The following is a 14657-nucleotide window of genomic DNA, read 5'->3' as shown; positions in this document are numbered from 1 at the left end:
TTTTATATTTCAGTTTTATTCTATATACCTAATAAAAAAATTTGTTTTTTTATGCTATGTCCAGATTTTTTTGTCGCCGCCACTGTTTTTTTCATTGAGGTTTTTTTTCTTGCACGCGGTAAGGGCTTTCGGTTTTTTGGTTTTCCTTTCGTCACCGTCTCTTTCCTTCGCTAGGCCGAAGCCTAGCTCTGTCACCATGTCGATATGTCTCTCCATGCGTTTCCTCATCTAATTGATTACAAAAATCGATTCCCCACTCATCCCTCATCATTTTCCCATGATTTTTCCCTTCAATTCTTCAATTCTCTCCATTTAACCATCGCCGATGATGGCCGGCCAGCAAGCTTTCTCAACCGTTTATATCCCGAGTTTTGTTCGCTCCAATTTTGGAAAAAACGGAAAGAGAAGATCGAGTGGATCAAAATTCCTAAACCAATTTTAGGAGATCGAGAAAGATTTGGTCGGATTTGATGGGGGATAATCAGCTCCAGCATCATTACCATTTTCTGGAGGTTGAAGATGGAGACCCATGGTTCCACATGTGGGTTGGGCCAAAGAAAGGTAGGCTGAGTGGAGGGATGTAGAATAAGTATAACGTATACCGATTAAAAACATCTTACCTGTTGCAACGTACGGGGATTTTTTCTAGTATATATATTGTTTGTATACGTATGTATACAAAGTTTGTTTACGTATGTATTAAAAAAGCAAAAACCGAAAAAAAGCCAAAAGAAAAACCGGAAAAAAAAACAAAAACAAACGAAAGAAGCTGCCATGCGTCGTCGATCCCGCGCCGCGCGGGGGGACCGGCGCGCGGAAATCCGCGGATTGGGGGCAACGAATCGGAGGCGACAAATTAAAGTGCGGCGCGCGCTTTATTGCTTTGGCAAAGTTTACGTATGTTTTTTTGCTTTATTTATTTAATAATAAAGGGATCGCTAAGCTTTATTGCTGGTGTGGTGCTCACCTGATATCCCAAGCAAGTTCGATATTCTCGACTTAAATAGGCTGGCCATTTTACTAAGCAAAGCTGAAGTAAGCCTAGCTAGCTAGCCAGAATACTGAAGGTGTGTGGTGTGTTGTGGCTGGACGGCGGCGATGGCTGAGCTCACGGCGGGCGCCGTGAGCTCGCTGTTGGGCCTCATCCGCAACGCGGAGCTGATGATGTCGGGCCGCGCCAAGGAGGACATGCAGTTCATCAAGGATGAGATGGACAGCATCAACGGCACCCTCATGTACCTCACCGAGAATAAGGCCTCCCACAACGACCAGGTCCGGGTGTGGATGAGGCAGGTCCGTGATATCGCCTACGTCGCCGACGACTGCATCACGCTCTACCGCCGCGACCTCACCCCGCCGGAGCCGGGCTTCTGGCCCTGGCTCCGCCACGTCCCGACGTGGCTGAGCACGGTGCCCACCCGCCATCGCCTCGCCAAGAAGATCCACGAGCTCAAGGACCGTGTCCGCGACGTCGGCGAGCGGCGGCAGAGGTATGGAGTGGTGGGGGAGATCCCGACGAAGAATGCGGCGTCTTCTTCCGGCCACGGGTCTCAGACGGCGCCGTCTTCTGATGCTGCGGCGGCCACAGCTGCAGCTGATGCTCGAGCAGATGAAGAGGACGACGACCAGAATCATGCAGCAACGGCGACCGTCGTCGATGGTCGTCCTGACCGCCGAAGAGCTCTAGAGCCTCGCACTCTAGAGGACTACTGCTGCGAGAACCTGCACAAGTGGCTCAAGGAATTCAACACAAAGAGGGGTTCAATGGTGCCATTTATCGCTGTTGAGGCACCGCGTCCAGAGGATGCCGCCGCCGTTTCTTCAATAGTCTCGTATGTGGCGGCGGAGGCAGCTGGTTTCAATCCCGCAGTCTGGGTCAATCTCCCGCTGCTGCACGCGGAATTTGATCTGCCACTTGAACCCTGGGAAATTCTCTGCTACATCCTGGGGGAGCTCAAGCCTCGATCCCAGCCCGTACAAGCACAAGGCAGCAGAGATAAACGCAAGCAGAAGCAGGAGGAGGGAGGCAAAGATGACAAGGCCATGGGCAGTGACGACGACGACGACAACCTTCAATCGCAAGCCTCCGATGAAAAATGGCAAGTGTTTGATGAAATGTGGGAAGAGATAGAAAAAAGGAATTTCGACGACCGCATTGAACAACTCAAGACGAAGATCGACAGCATCAAGGACAAGAAAACGACCAATGAAATCGAGAAAACGGTGAGAAGCCAAGAAAAGGTTAATCTCAACGCTCTTGTCTACAATAAACCTTTGGGCATACTTTTCCTGGCATTGCTGCCTCCCATGCCAAATGATGTAAAGTCGGTGAGGCGTGCCCTGCGTACCTTAGCATCGGGCGAGGCGAATATTATCAGAAAAATTGCAGAGGCGCTTAAAATTCATATGGAAGTATCAGAGGTGAACAAGATTCATCTCAGTAAGAAGCAATATGTAAACATCCTGAGGGAAGTGTTCCCGACAGTCAGCAGCACGCCACTGAAGCAGGATAAATCTACCACCAAGTCCACTGCACTAGGACCAAGTGCTGCTGCTACTATGTTAGGCAAGGATCAAATCAAAGAAATTGTCCACAAGGCTATACTAGACAAGCAATTGGAGAAGCACTTGGAAGTGGCTGATGCTATTGAAGAAACTAAGAACAAGATAGGGGATATCAAGGAGAAGATTAAAGTCCAGCTGGTGATCCAAGGGATTGTGGACAAGATCAAAGACCATTTGGAGAAGGATAAAAGGACCCTGATTATCCTCCAAGATGATAAAGGCTTCTTGTCTTCGTGCGAGGAGACCACCATGAATGCTTTAAGCCTACTGGGTTACACTTGCGCTGATGCAATGGTCGTGGTTATCACAAAGGAAAGCCAAGTGGCCAATAAATTTTGCTATCCACCGCGAGAGCCTATTACCTATTCTATTGCTGGTCTCTATCATGATACCGTGCTCCAGCTTACAAGTCAGCAGGCGAAACAAAACAATAACTACAATTCCCAGCTTTTCCGTGACATCTTGGACAAGTGTGATCCAGATGAGTTCTGCATGAAGATGTTTGCTCATGCTTTGTATGCTGAACCCAATAGGAGCAACAATGATCTGCGCGAGTTGTATAAAACCCTGGTTCCACAAAAATCGCTAGCCAGTAATGCTTCCAAGGCTAGTCCTGAGCCTGACAAAAGCAATGACAGCACCCAACTGGTCTCAGAAGAATCATCGTTGTGCAACAATGCTAAGAAGATATTCGAGTTCTCCTACAACGACATGCCTACAGAATACTTGTCCTGCTTGCTGTACCTAGCTATCTTCCCTCAAGGCCAAAGCATCAGGAGATCAACCTTACAAGCACGGTGGGTTGTAGAAGGGCTGATAACCGGGAAGGACGATTGGCCTAGTGCAGACTGTGCGGTGCGTAATGCTGAGAGATGTTTTGACGTGCTCATCGATCGGTGGCTTGTTTATCCAGGGGATGTTACCGCTGCAGGAAAGGTCAAGAGCTGCATGGTAGACAATCTTGTTCATGAGTTCATCACCAAGGCTGCCAAGGAGAAACAATTTGTGAAGGAAAGCCAATTGCATCACTTGGCTCACCACTTTTCTATTTTTTGCAATCTCCGACTCCGCCGCTCTGACAACATCGAAAAGTTCATGCAAAATCTCAAGTATTTTTCACCTTATTTGCAACTGCTCAAGGTGCTGGATCTAGAAGGCTGCCAATCATTTGACAAGAACAACCACTACCTCGAAGACATCTGCAACAAAGTTTTACTGCTTAAGTATCTGAGCCTAAAGGACACAAATGTTGCCCACCTGCCCAATGCTATCAATAACCTTCATGAGCTGGAGGTATTAGATATCCGGCAAGCCAAGGTACCTGAGATTGACACAAACTCTATCATGCTTTTCAATCTGAAGCGACTACTGGCAGGTCAAGTTTATCCAAGCCCAAGATACAATAGCACCGGCATGTATCTCAAACGACATGAAGAGACAATATCATCCAGTGTGCGGATTCCTCGCAAGATTGAGAAAATGGTTAAAATGGAAGTAATGTATAGTGTCAACGTTTCACGGGATGGTAATATGTTGACAGAGATTGGAAAGCTACGGCAACTAAGAAAGCTTGGTGTGGTTATCGACGACCATGATGGTCACCTCAGGAAGTTGCTTCAGGTGATCAGTGACCTGAGTGGGTCCCTCCGGTCTTTATCGATCACTCTAATTGGAACAGGAAGTGAGCAGGCTCCTTCCAGCGAAGAGACATCTGCAGATTGCTTGAAACAACATCCCAAGCTTCTAGAGAGCTTAAGCATCAGTGGAGTGATAGACAAGGTGCAGCTTCTACCATTGTTGGCCATAGGTCAGGGCAACCGTAACCTTGCCAAGGTAACTATTAGTGGGACCATGCTGAAGCAAGAGGATCTGAAAAAAGACATCGCCAAGCTCCACAATCTATGCTGTTTTAGGCTCAGGCATCGATCATACGACGATGAGAAAATCACTTTTGAAGAGAATGAGTTCCTGGAACTCAAATACCTTATCATAGAGGGCACCAACATGATGAGCATTATATTTAAACAAGGAGCAGCCCCTAAGATTGAGAAGATTATCCTGTCCTTCACGTCCACAACTCATATTGCTGGAATTGTTGACCTTCCAAACCTGAAGGAGCTTGAGCTGAAAGGGAATAATAATGATCGGAAGCTTGTTGCATGTCTTGCCGGTGCTCCTCACCTTTCCAGGTTAACACTCGATGGTACCTTGCTGGATCTCAATGAACTGAAAATACTGGCCGAGCTACCAAGCTTGCGCAGCCTCATTCTCCTGCAACAGTCTTGCGTCAGAAGTAGCCTCAACTTCAACAATGGTGAGTTCAGCAAGCTCAACCTCCTTGTTGTTAATTGCTCGAACATCACCAGCATCAGCTTCACAGACGAAGGAGCAGCACCTAAGCTCGAGAAGATCACCTGGTCCTTCACTACCAAGATGTTGTCCCTCTCTGGCATCTGCTACCTTCCGCAACTGAAGGAGCTCGAGCTCAACGGTAAAATTATCCCTGATCAGGTGATACAAGACATTAAGGAACATAAAAACAAACCTATTTTTAATCACCAGTAAGATCGAAAAGGAGCAGAAGAAGAGAAACAACAGATGCAAACGTATGCATCCTTCATTCGTCCATGTAAAGTTGGTGTGTGCTAGCTGCATGCTTTGTTACAAATAAACTTGTGTCGATCTGCTTTGTGTTTCTGTTTCTAGTAGTTTTTCCCTCCCCTGTTTTTCTGTTGATTCTGTTAGAGTCACGCACATGACCTCGCTGTGTTTTCGGTCGTGTGCGACGTTGGGGCTTGTCGTGTGCGTTTAGTTCGCACGGGGGCTCGTCATGCGCGGGCACGATCTTGGTGATTGGGATGGCAGTCGCCGTTGAGGGATCGTGTCCGCGTCAACTGGGCCAACGTACGTGCCCATGATCTTGTATTCACAGAATAAAAGGAAGAAGATAAACAGAAAATGCTGCTCAGTTGTTCGCAGCGCCAAACACTTGTGTTCTGTGTGATTGCTGTTCTTCTCTCTCGCGTCCACGTTCGCGTGCGTACAGGTATTCGCTAACATGCTTGTGTTTCCGTGACGGAGGTGTTCGTGTGCATGGGTCGATATATGTTTGTGTTTCTCTGTGTGTGTCAGTGTGTGCATGCGCTCTGCTTACTGCCTGTGGAGATTATGGGTACCCCATACCCACATGGCATAGTTATCCGACTGGCTATAGGGGATAACTTATATCTATGGAATATGTAACAGATCATGACTTGGATATTACGTTTCCTTGTATGTTACGGAACGGCCTAAAGTCCTGGTTTGATAATATTGTAAAGTAGATTTAGGAAGCCGATACCGTATTGGTTAAGGTTTCTATCTTGTAATCCTGCCCCCCACCCTATATAAGGTGGGCAGGAGGCCCTCTAGGGGGCATGAGACAATCTGATCGTCAGATCAATAAACACCCGGTGGATTCAATTCCCCAAACAGGAGTAGGGTATTACCTCTCATTGAGAGGGCCTGAACCTGTCTAAATCCTTTGTCTCCACATCCATCCACTTTTAGGTCTCGTGCGCTACCCCCTTTTATTATTGCCGAATTCATGTTTCGACAGTTGGCGCGCCAGGTAGGGGTAAACGCCGAGTTTCCTGACGACGAGTGCGATGGAATAAACTTTATGAGTCGCCGGCTTCGTCTTCGCTTTGGGAGCTCCTTGATTCCTCGCCGCCGACGACTTCAACAAGACGAATCGTCGCTGCTATTCTCTGCCTGATCTTGTTCGCATCAGCACGACGGCAACGACGGGGCAACGACAGCTCGACGGATTTGATGGTCGTCCTCGTCCACCACCAAGCCTACTGGTCCAATCTACCCAACGAGGATGCCATGGTGTTGCAAGATGGATCTACAAACACGAAGCATGCCAAAACCGATCTAATCGGATGCATAGGAGACGGCTGCAGCCACGCCGATGCCTTCCTGCCGTCCTGCGTCGTGCTGATGGACACCAACGCCGCCCGCGACTGCGACCTCCGCCTCCTCCGCTCCGTCTCGGAGTCAGTCGAAGAGATCAATCTCGGCGAGTTTTTTCCTTTTAATCTCCGACTTCGCCGGGTTTTTTCCTTTTCAACTTATTGTTGTTTATTAGATTGATCTCTAAATGTCAGATTAATCTCTCTTGGTATTTTCTGCTGTTTGCATGTAACGCCGCGGCACTACTCTTGCCGACTGGTGTTTCCGTCTACATGGCTGGCCTATTAAGCCGCCGCTGTTGGGCGTCTACGACTTCACCACCGGCCTGCCTCCGTCGCCGCCGACTGGTGTCCCCGCCTATACGGTCGGTTGGTCACACCACCGTTGATGGGCATCGTCATCTTCACCGCCGGCCTGCCTCCGTCGCCGCCGATTGGTGCCTCCGCCTACACGGCTGGCCTATTATGCCGCCGCTGTTGGGCGTCTACGACTTCACCGCCGGCTTGCCTCCGTCGCCGCCGAGTGGTGCCTCCGCCTACACGGCTGGCCTATTATGCCGCCGCTGTTGGGCGTCTACGACTTCACCGCCGGCCTGCCTCCGTCGCCGCCGAGTGGTGCCTCCGCCTACACGGCTGGCCTATTATGCCGCCGCTGTTGGGCGTCTACGACTTCACCGCCGGCCTGCCTCCGTCGCCGCCGAGTGGTGCCTCCGCCTACACGGCTGGCCTATTATGCCGCCGCTGTTGGGCGTCTGCGACTTCACCGCCGGCCTGCCTCCGTCGCCGCCGATTGGTGCCTCCGCCTACACGGCTGGCCTATTATGCCGCCGCTGTTGGGCGTCTACGACTTCACCGCCGGCCTGCCTCCGTCGCCGCCGATTGGTGCCTCCGCCTACACGGCTGGCCTATTATGCCGCCGCTGTTGGGCGTCTACGACTTCACCGCCGGCCTGCCTCCGTCGCCGCCGAGTGGTGCCTCCGCCTACACGGCTGGCCTATTATGCCGCCGCTGTTGGGCGTCTACGACTTCACCGCCGGCCTGCCTCCGTCGCCGCCGAGTGGTGCCGCCGCCTACACGGCTGGCCTATTAGGCCGCCGCTGTTGGGCGTCTACGACTTCACCGCCGGCCTGCCTCCGTCGCCGCCGATTGGTGCCTCCGCCTACACGGCTGGCCTATTATGCCGCCGCTGTTGGGCGTCTACGACTTCACCACCGGCCTGCCTCCATCGCCGCCGACTGGTGTCCCCGCCTATACGGTCGGTTGGTCACACCACCGTTGATGGGCATCGTCGACTTCACCGCCGGCCTGCCTCCGTCGCCGCCGAGTGGTGCCTCCGCCTACACGGCTGGCCTATTATGCCGCCGCTGTTGGGCGTCTACGACTTCACCGCCGGCCTGCCTCCGTCGCCGGCGAGTGGTGCCTCCGCCTACACGGCTGGCCTATTATGCCGCCGCTGTTGGGCGTCTACGACTTCACCGCCGGCCTGCCTCCGTCGCCGCCGAGTGGTGCTTCCGCCTGCACGGCTGGCCTATTATGCCGCCACTGTTGGGCGTCTACGACTTCACCGCCGGCCTGCCTCCGTCGCCGCCGAGTGGTACCTCTGCCTACACGGCTGGCCTATTATGCCGCCGCTGTTGGGCGTCTACGACTTCACCGCCGGCCTGCCTCCGTCGCCGCCGAGTGGTGCCTTCGCCTACACGGCTGGCCTATTATGCCGCCGCTGTTGGGCGTCTACGACTTCACCGCCGGCCTGCCTCCGTCGCCGCCGAGTGGTGCCTCCGCCTACACGGCTGGCCTATTATGCCGCCGCTGTTGGGCGTCTACGACTTCACCGTCGGCCTGCCTCCGTCGCCGCCGAGTGGTGCCTCCGCCTACACGGCTGGCCTATTATGCCGCCGTTGTTGGATGTCTACATCCTCACCGTTGGCTCACCTTCGTTGCCGTCGACTGGTGTTTCCGCTTACACAGCTGACCTATTATGCCGCCATTAGTGGGCATCTTCGCTTTCACCGTCGACCGCCTTCGTCGCCGCCGACTGGTGTCTTCATTGTTATTGATGGACGACTTTGTTCCCACATTGGCCACTTCTGCCATCACCAAGGGGAATATTACAAAGCTAAGTCATCATTTATTTTATTCTTTATATGATATTTTTCCTTTTCCTCTGCCTCACTACACCAATTGGTCTTCCATTGAGTAGTGAGTCGGGGGCTACAGATGTTATATCATATTTTTTATAATATTTATCTTGATTGCTTGCGACATAATCTGAGTACAAAAGTACCTATCGAGTTATGGAGTTCTATCCTCCTATGCTTTCCGTTTGGTTTGCCAATGGATGGTTGCCTTTGGGCCGATTCCTAGCACCCGGGGGCTCGTTGGATGGACCGAGTAACGCAAGGTGCTAAGTATTATTCGGAATAAATCAAAAGCATAGAGACGAGATAAATTTATTTTCTGCTCTTAATAATTGCAAAAGTACCCGAGTAGTAAATTCTGATCCGTGAAACTTTGTTCCATTAATGACGAACTCATGTCACTCATATGCATGTTTGGGAAGTGCCTAGGCCGACTCCCGGTGCTTGATGGTTATGACTAGTCGGACAGAGTGTTTAAACGTACAGAGTCATCTGCTCGGGGAAATCAAAATTGACAAGAGGAGAAATACATATTTATAAATATTTTAAAATACTTGATTTTTTCTCAAGTATTATATTTATATCAGATACTACTCATCCTATATGTTTGTTCTGCAGGATCCAGATCCAGATATGCATAAAAGGGATTCATGGCTTTAAGCTTATCTCTTACGCTCCAGGAATGGATCAGTCAGAACATCACCGACCGGCCGCCTCGCCCGCCGCCGACTGGTGCTTCCGCCTGCACGGCTGGCCTTTATGCCGCCGTTGTTGGGCGTCTACGTCTTCACCGACCGGCTTGCCTTCGCCGCCGCCGAATGGTGTTTCCGCCTGCACGGCTGGCCTTTATGCCGCCGTTGTTGGGCGTCTACGTCTTCACCGACCGGCTTGCCTTCGCCGCCGCCAACTGGTGTTTCCGCCTGCACGGCTGGCCTTTATGCCGCCGTTGTTGGGCGTCTACGTCTTCACCGACCGGCTTGCCTTCGCCGCCGCCGACTGGTGCTTCCGCCTGCACGGCTGGCCTATTATGCCGCCGTTGTTGGGCGTCTACGTCTTCACCGACCGGCCGCCTCGTCCGCCGCCGACTGGTGCTTCCGCCTGCACGGCTGGCCTATTATGCTGCCGTTGTTGGGCGTCTACGTCTTCACCGACCGGCTTACCTTCGCCGCTGTCGACTGGTGTTTCCGCCTGCACGGCTGGCCTTTATGTCGCCGTTGTTGGGCGTCTACGTCTTCACCGACCGGCCGCCTCGCCCGCCGCCGACTGGTGTCTCCGCCTGCACGGCTGGCCTATTATGCCGCCGTTGTTGGGCGTCTACGTCTTCACCGACCGGCCGCCTCGCCCGCCGCCGACTGGTGTCTCCGCCTGCACGGCTGGCCTATTATGCCGCCGTTGTTGGGCGTCTACGTCTTCACCGACCGGCCGCCTCGCCCGCCGCCGACTGGTGTCTCCGCCTGCACGGCTGGCCTATTATGCCGCCGTTGTTGGGCGTCTACGTCTTCACCGACCGGCCGCCTCGCCCGCCGCCGACTGGTGTCTCCGCCTGCACGGCTGGCCTATTATGCCGCCGTTGTTGGGCGTCTACGTCTTCACCGACCGGCCGCCTCGCCCGCCGCCGACTGGTGTCTCCGCCTGCACGGCTGGCCTATTATGCCGCCGTTGTTGGGCGTCTACGTCTTCACCGACCGGCCGCCTCGCCCGCCGCCGACTGGTGTCTCCGCCTGCACGGCTGGCCTATTATGCTGCCGTTGTTGGGCGTCTACGTCTTCACCGACCGGCTTGCCTTCGCCGCCGCCGACTGGTGCTTCCGCCTGCACGGCTGGCCTATTATGCCGCCGTTGTTGGGCGTCTACGTCTTCACCGAACGGCCGCCTCGTCCGCCGCCGACTGGTGTCTCCGCCTGCACGGCTGGCCTATTATGCCGCCGTTGTTGGGCGTCTACGTCTTCACCGACCGGCCGCCTCGCCCGCCGCCGACTGGTGTCTCCGCCTGCACGGCTGGCCTATTATGCCGCCGTTGTTGGGCGTCTACGTCTTCACCGACCGGCCGCCTCGCCCGCCGCCGACTGGTGTCTCCGCCTGCACGGCTGGCCTATTATGCCGCCGTTGTTGGGCGTCTACGTCTTCACCGACCGGCCGCCTCGCCCGCCGCCGACTGGTGTTTCCGCCTGCACGGCTGGCCTATTATGCTGCCGTTGTTGGGCGTCTACGTCTTCACCGACCGGCCGCCTCGCCCGCCGTCGACTGGTGTTTCCGCCTGCACGGCTAGCCTATTATGCTGCCGTTGTTGGGCGTCTACGTCTTCACCGACCGGCCGCCGCATCCGCCGCTGACTGGTATCACCGCCTGCACGGCTGGCCTGTTATAACGCCAACTGATGCTATCTTCTTCACGGCTGGCTACATCGCTGTCACTACTAATAGGCATCAGTATCTTCAACACAAGCTGCCTACGTTTGCCATGGCTGCCGACTGGTTTCTTCACTTCCATGGCTGCATGATTCTGCCAGTGTTGATTGGCCTTACCATCTTCATCGCTGGTCGTCTCGTCTGCTGCTGACTAGTGTCCTCGCCTCTACATCTGGTTTATACAGCTACCACTACTGATGGACATCATCATCTTCCGTCGCCGACTGATTATGCCGCCGCCGACTGGTGCTTTTATCTTCACAACTGCGCGTCTTCGCTACCGGTTTGCTTCTGTTGCCGCCGACTCGTGTTCACTTCATCACGGCAACACAACTTTGTCATCATGGTGGAGCGACTTCATCTTTATTATCTTCGGTACCAGCAAACTCTATTGCTGCTACTTCACAAGTTTTGCTACATCACCAACCATGACGTTGTTGTGAATCTCGACATCTCGGCATGCGATGCCGTGTTATTTTACTACAACAAGTGGCTCTCCAACATTCATGATTTCTACTTGGACATCTTCAACACATATCTTAAATCAAGCAATAACTATTCGACGACAAGATGCTACAGTTCTCGACTCTATGTTCAGTTGTTTCCCAACTAATCAAAGAGTCGGGGGCTACAGAAATACAAGGCTCAAAATTTGACAAATTTTATGTCAAGCTGAAGAAATTAATTCATCAACCAACGAGTCAACTCCAGGAGTCATTATCTTCATCTTTGATTCAGAGCAGACATTCTACTTCAACAACTTGAAATATTTTGGTTTGGACGAGTTGGACAACAACATCAACTCTCCTCCAAGTGAAGCATCTACAATAGCTATAACATTAATTTGATGGACTATTGTCACTGACATCATCACCAGCACTTCTGCTTCATCGACCCTGACATCTCTGCTGTTGCTAATGGATGATTATGTTTTCGCCGACTTATTATTTCACCTTCACGGTTGACCTACTATGCAAATGCTGATGAGCGTCTTTGTCATTATCATTGGTTGCTACACTGCTATTGGCTGGATCACCGACATCGTCATCTTCATCATGTCGGTTGCGTTTGTCGTCGTCAACTACACAACTTTATCGCTGAGCGCCTTCATATTCATTGCTGGCTGATCTGACTGCTGCCGACTGGTTTCTTCGCCTCCACGGCTGTGCAACTTCATCACTTTTGATTGGTACCACTATCTTCACTACCACCAATATTTTTGCCACCTCTGCTGGTCAATATTATCTCTGTATTTGTCGTCTTGTCTCTATGCCAATTGCGTCAGCTACCATCAATGAACAATTGTGACTACGTGCTCAGGGGCTTACTAGCTCAGACACAAGTATCATACCTTCAATTTGGACTTGCTCTGGATATATGCAATATGAATTCGTGATTATGGGTCTATTTTCTATGCTCAAAGACTGGACTATTTATTATTCCCCGTAAGGGTTATCAACTGAATACTTGCGCCAGTCGGGATTCAATTGTTACATCTATTTTGGAGTATCCCATAAGGGATAATCACTCAGATCAGAAGCGATTGATATGAGCTATACTTGGTCTATATCACCCGTTCCAAATTTATTACTCGGAAGCATGTTACATGCGTCATCCTTTAAAGGGTGTCGAAGGCATATTTTTTGGCCTAGGCCTAATATGTCTGCAGCCCATATTTTCAAGTGTGGCCTGTCACGTTCTTTTAGGGACTTAGGCACTTTTTGCTTAGGCCAAAGTGCGCGTGATCAAGTGCCCAATACCTTAAAATCCTTTTATACCGCAGTTACTCAACTTTTTAGGAGTTGGTACAATGCATCTTAAAAGGTGTCAAACAGTAAAGCTTTATATAGCTGGCCCGCTGACTTTTTTATATAGTCATGGTGCTGTTTGGGTTTTTAAGCAATTGATTGGATACAATATCATTGCTTTTTGCCACGTAAGTGTGCATTTTTATTGACCAATATTATGGCTTAGGCTGACTATATATTGTGGTCTTTTTCTAGGCGGTTGGTAAATCCTTTATGAGTTTATTCACTCGGATTTTACACCACATATGCCATATATTTCCAGGTGTGGTGAAACCATGTGTCTTTTAGGGACTAAAGCACGTCTGTTAAAGCAGTGTGCGCATGGCGTATGCCCAATACTTTGGAAATTTATTTATTCACAACATACAAGCTTCTTTATAGCTGTTTTGCTATGTGAATTTTCAATGATGTAACCAACTTTAGGTTACACTCATCATATTTTACAAAGCGGTCGGTATATCACTCGGATCATGTTATTCAGGGATTCACACCGCATATGCTACATATTAATATCAGGTCGCTTGGTTGACTATAATTATTAAAACCACTCGGTTGGTTGGATTATTTATTCCTTGACTATATGCTTGGTTTGTTCAATTAACCACATAGTCGGGGGCTACACCTATTAGGTGCATCTAGTCGATGCACCTGACTTTATTTTTCAGCCCTCCACAGTCTTCATATTTGGTAAAAGTACTTCGGAGACCATGGCGAAGATGATTGAAGCACTCAGCTTTGGAGTAATCTAGTTCGAGAGAAGATTATCTTTTCGACTGTGAAGGTCTTAGGGGCTACTGTGGAGATTATGGGTACCCCATACCCACATGGCATAGTTATCCGACTGGCTATAGGGGATAACTTATATCTATGGAATATGTAACAGATCATGACTTGGATATTACGTTTCCTTGTATGTTACGGAACGGCCTAAAGTCCTGGTTTGATAATATTGTAAAGTAGATTTAGGAAGCCGATACCGTATTGGTTAAGGTTTCTATCTTGTAATCCTGCCCCCCACCCTATATAAGGTGGGCAGGAGGCCCTCTAGGGGGCATGAGACAATCTGATCGTCAGATCAATAAACACCCGGTGGATTCAATTCCCCAAACAGGAGTAGGGTATTACCTCTCATTGAGAGGGCCTGAACCTGTCTAAATCCTTTGTCTCCACATCCATCCACTTTTAGGTCTCGTGCGCTACCCCCTTTTATTATTGCCGAATTCATGTTTCGACACTGCCTTAATTGTACTGTCTGCAGCCTGCCTAGCTAGCATAGGGTTCAAAATTTTGGATCGAATTCGGAAATTTCGGTTCTATCGATCCCTCCGATATGATATTATTTCGACCGAAATTTTTAATTTTTTTTTATTTTTTTCATGAATTTGGTACTATTCTGATCAAATTTTGTTTAAAAATTCATATAATTTTAGACCGAAATTTCTGAAACTATTGTTTTTCGGCCACCTCCAATACAAATAACGAAATCGAAACATTAAACCCTGAGCTAACATGCTCGATCTGCGTGGCTATTATTGGGGCCACTACGCCAGATCCTCACACCTGTGACGGGCAAACGATTTGGTCACTAGTGACCATTACCTCTGACTGGTCAGACGGGATAACGTCACCAGTGAGCCATCCGGCCGCGGACCGTCACAGGTATCCCCTCACCTGTGACGGGCCGAAAGGAAAACCCGTCAGAGGTATACCAGTGACGAGTTTTGCTTCCAACCCGTCACTGGTATCCCCTCACCTGTGACGGGCCGATACATTAGAAGCCGTC

The 14657-nt window shown here is 50.6% G+C and overlaps 1 protein-coding gene across 1 annotated transcript; it reads left to right on the top strand.

Moving 5' to 3' along the window:
* The first annotated feature begins 910 nt into the window (after positions 1–910).
* On the top strand, positions 911–5551 carry LOC4351036 (disease resistance protein PIK6-NP-like). The gene has a single exon (XM_015760054.3). It carries the CDS (start codon positions 1099–1101, stop codon positions 5128–5130), a length of 4032 nt encoding a protein of 1343 aa, XP_015615540.1. The 5' UTR covers positions 911–1098; the 3' UTR covers positions 5131–5551.
* The last annotated feature ends 9106 nt before the right edge of the window (positions 5552–14657 follow it).

This window comes from Oryza sativa, chromosome 11 (genome assembly GCF_034140825.1).
Source record: "Oryza sativa Japonica Group chromosome 11, ASM3414082v1".
NCBI lineage: Eukaryota > Viridiplantae > Streptophyta > Magnoliopsida > Poales > Poaceae > Oryza > Oryza sativa.
The sequence above is the reverse complement of the archived record's forward strand: the minus strand, read 5'-3'. Positions and strand labels throughout refer to the sequence as shown.

Bases quoted from the DNA above. Each gene is read 5' to 3' on its own strand.
- LOC4351036 (XM_015760054.3), top strand. From the start codon at position 1,099: ATGGCTGAGCTCACGGCGGGCGCCGTGAGCTCGCTGTTGGGCCTCATC.